Below are 3,744 nucleotides of genomic sequence, written 5' to 3' on the forward strand. Positions count from 1 at the left end.
GGCTCCCCATTGCACCCCAAACCACCAGTCCTGGCTGGGTCCCACCTGGACTCCATGACATTGTGGGGCCTCCGTGTCCGGCTCCCTGTCCCCCGGCCTTCTGGGCCCTTGGCGGCTTAATTGCTGAGAGCTTCAGCCACTCCTCCACCAGCCCCCTTCCGTGCCGTTGCAAAGCCACAGTCAGGCAGGAGGAGATCACAGTCCTGACCTGCGTGTGCTCAGGCTGGTCACAGGTGTCACCGTGCAAGGGGAGCCTGCCTCCTTCCAGGCGGGCTTTCCCAGACCTCCAGGCTGGTGGGAACAGGCCAGGCTCCCCTCCCCCCTGAGGGCCCCTGGGCTCCCTGCAGCGCAAACCCCACTGGGGAGATGGAGAGGCTGAGGCCCTTGAGAGGGACCAGCCTGCCCAAATCAGTGGGTGTTCATGCCTCCTCAGCCCAGGCCAGGGTCCCCCCCGGGCCAGCAGCACTTGGGCCGCCTGCCCAGCACACCTGGGGGCCCAGGCCCCCTGATGCCCAGCTGGGGCTCTGGGCACCTGACTCTGCAGGGCGCCCACCGGCACCGAGGAGACCATGGCCCAGGTTGCTGTGCCCAGCCAGGGCTGTGGTGGCCCTGGGCCGCCCTCCCAGTCCCGGGGGACAGGCCCAGGAGCAGAGGCAGCCCAGGGAGCGGGACTGCTGTGCCCAGTGTGCAGCCCGGAAGACGGAGGCCCAGAGGCCACAAGCTTGAGGGGGCCCTGCAGACAGGAGGCTGCTGCAGACCCCGACCGTGTGCTGTGCCCAGCACAGTATCCAAAGTGGGGCTCTGACGCCTGGCTCGCCCAGTCCCAGCAGCCCCCAGACTGGGGACAGGAGAGGCAGCCCTGGGCTCCCCCTCCTGCGGGACCATCGTAGCCCCCGATGCTCCTTGGGTGGGGGGGAGGCAGGAGCCGAGGACTGCCAGGCTGGGCCGGGCACGCGGTGCAGGCTGGCTGGCTGAGCCCCGCCCCACAGCGGCAGGCGCTGGTCCTGCCGCCTCTCGGCTGCTCGGAGCTGCCCCCTGCAGGCCCCGCCGGCGCTGCCGGTGCCCGGGAGAGAGGACGGCACGGAGGGGTGGCCCTGCCCTGCCGCCTCCACAGGTGGACAGGCACAGCTCCATGCCCCCTCCAGCCCCCGCTAATAAGGGACCAGACACTGATGGGAAGGGGCCAGGCCGGGTCACCCCTGCTGGGGCCCGGGGGGGGGGGGACGGGGTGAGGGGAACCCCCTGTGGGCCTGGGGCCACGTGAGCACCCACCCCCCTGTGACCGCCGGGGATCTTGGGCCACTTGCACTCACACCTGTGCTCACGTGGCTCCCGTGGGCACACGCCCGGCTCGTGCTCACACCCAGCCGCACGCACTCTCATGCACACTCACGGAAGGCTCCGCAGCAGCCCCGGGGCCCCGTCCACCCGCCTGGCTGTTCCGTGGGGCAGGTCCCTGGACGGTGCGGCCCAGGAGCCCACGGCTGCCCTGAGAGCTTGAGGAACCCTTGCCCGTCTCCCCGACACGCTCCACAGGGCCCCGTCCGGCGGCCTCCACAGCTCAGCCACCAGCAGGGGCATGGGGGTGGGAAAGGCCCCCTCCCGGTTCCTGTTCCCCTCGGGAATGCGCTGACCCTAGCGCCCAGTCTAATCCCAGCTGGGTGCTGCTGACCCAGCTGCTGAGCTAGCCCGAACAGGGCACCGAGGGAGGCTGGGGCCAGGTGGGGTGCCGTGGCGGGGCGGGGCTCAGACAGGCCCCCAGAAGGCCAGGGCAGGGGTGGTAAGCCCATCTCCCCTCCCCCAGTTCACGTGACCAAATGGGAGGGTCTGGGTCCTTGGGGGCTAAGATCCCGGGGAGCAGAGGCCAGCAGGGCCCTGCCTCAGGGCATACTTCCTACAGGAAGCAGCCCTTTCCTAGGTGTCTGAGGATCTTAAGAAGTGACATTTGAGTCAGATGGGGCTCTGAGAAAATGGGGCAGGGGCTGGGTGACCCTCTCCTTGGTGCCTGAATGAAGCACCTGTTGTGGTCGGAGAGGCCAGGACAGCGAGAGCAGCGGGGGCAGGGAGGGGCGGGGCTCCGCACCCCCCCAGCCCCCCAGCCCCAGCCTATACCCCAGGCGGGCCCTGCCCACCCACAGAGGCTGTTGTGATGGCTCTGCAGGTGGGTGAGGCCTGGCTTGTCGGGGAGGATGCAGAGGGGCTCCCAGCCACCTGGGCTCCTTCCCCGCAGAGCTGCCCTGTCATCAGACTCTGGGCCGAGATCCCTGCCCCCCACTGGGGAGGGAACACTGCTACCCCAGGGGTCCAGATGGGTGGAGAGCCCAGGCTGGGGCAGGCGGGCCCAGTGGGGCCCCCATGATCGCGACCCCAGGCCTCCCTGCCCCCCCCCCATGCCCTGCCACCCCTCCCCTCCCCGTCTGCCTGCAGTTTGAAGCCTTCTGTGCAGAGGGCCTGGCCCCGGGCTGGAACCTGCTGGTGTGGGGACGCGCCGACTCTGGAGAGGACAGGTAAGGGACGGCACCCTCCCCAGAGGTCCCACCTTGGCTTTGGGCGGGGTGACTGCCCAGCTGTCTGCTGCTCTCACGACCCCATGATGCCCCCAGGTTTGAGATCAACTTCCTGTCCGAGACGGGGGACATCGCCTTCCATGTCAAGCCCCGCTTCACCGGCGCCGCCTTGGTGGGCAACTCCTTCCGGGGCGGCCGCTGGGGCCAGGAGGAGGTGTCCAGTGTCTTCCCGCTGGTTTTGGGAGAGCCCTTCGAGGTGATGGGGGCAGGCAGCCTGCGGGGGGGCAGGGAGGCCAGGCCACGGGTGCCTGCGGAAGTGCCGGGCCACCTGCATGGAAGCTGTGCCCCAGGTCCCAGCTGCACTGCTGTCCCCACCTGGGGCCCACAGGGGACATTTACGGGTGAACGGGCCAGCGCACGCCTCAGGGCGGGTGGGTGCAGCCAGATGGCCCCCCACCCCCCAGCTGCCAGCACCCCCCCAGGAGAGAGGCGGGCGTGGGCCTGCGTGGCTGGGCTCTGTGTGGGGAGGGCCCCCGGCCCCCTGCCTGTGCTCACGGGATCCAGAGGGCCCGTGGAGCTAGACCAGGCCCAGGACCCGGGCGGGCTGTAGGTCACTGGCCGCCCGCCTGCAGGTGGAGGTCAGCTCGGACGCTCAGCACTTCCACGTCCACGCCCAGGAGCACAACGTGCTGCAGTTTGCCCACCGCCACAGGCCGCTGGCCTCCGTCACCCGGGTGCAAGTGCTGAGCGACCGCCGCCTGGCCCGCGTGGAGCTGGCCCGGAGGGGCCTGGGCTGGGGGTAATGTTCCCGCCCCCCCTTTGCTGTGCGTTCTTGTGCTGGGACCCCGGCAGCCCGGAGGGGCTGTCGGCCTGGTCCTGCCCCGGCTCCCTGTGCTGGGTGTGGGGCCAGAGCTGAGCCAAGGTCCCAGGAACGAGCCTCGGCCATCAGCCACCCCCTGTCCAGGGGAGCCACCCTGGGGGGGAGGGGGGAGGGGGTGGCTCTGGGATTCTCTGTCTAGCTCCACATTCAATAAAGTCTGAGCAGCGTGCAGAAGCCCGGCCGCCATGAGAGCTGCCCACTGTGCTGACACCCCTCAGACCACCCGCTGGGAGGCCCCTCAGCTGCCTCCTGGGTGTGGTGGCAGGAGGGTGGCAGGGAGGGAAGGAGGCCTGGGGGCCACATCTGGGGACAGGGAGCCCTGCTGGGGGTCTCCCAGCCCCGGGTTCAGACCGCAGC

General features: G+C 70.1%; 1 protein-coding gene across 1 annotated transcript; it reads left to right on the top strand.

Annotated features, from left to right (window-relative positions):
• The first annotated feature begins 2,355 nt into the window (after window positions 1-2,355).
• On the top strand, window positions 2,356-3,310 carry GRIFIN (galectin-related inter-fiber protein). Its single transcript, XM_090290274.1, has 3 exons — window positions 2,356-2,507; window positions 2,604-2,763; window positions 3,140-3,310. The coding sequence occupies exons 1-3, from the start codon at window positions 2,356-2,358 to the stop codon at window positions 3,308-3,310; spliced, it is 483 nt and encodes a 160-aa protein (XP_090146400.1).
• The last annotated feature ends 434 nt before the right edge of the window (window positions 3,311-3,744 follow it).

The sequence above is a fragment of the Furipterus horrens genome, unplaced genomic scaffold, assembly GCF_987537825.1.
Source record: "Furipterus horrens unplaced genomic scaffold, mFurHor1.1.pri manual_scaffold_10, whole genome shotgun sequence".
Classification (NCBI taxonomy): Eukaryota; Metazoa; Chordata; class Mammalia; order Chiroptera; family Furipteridae; genus Furipterus; species Furipterus horrens.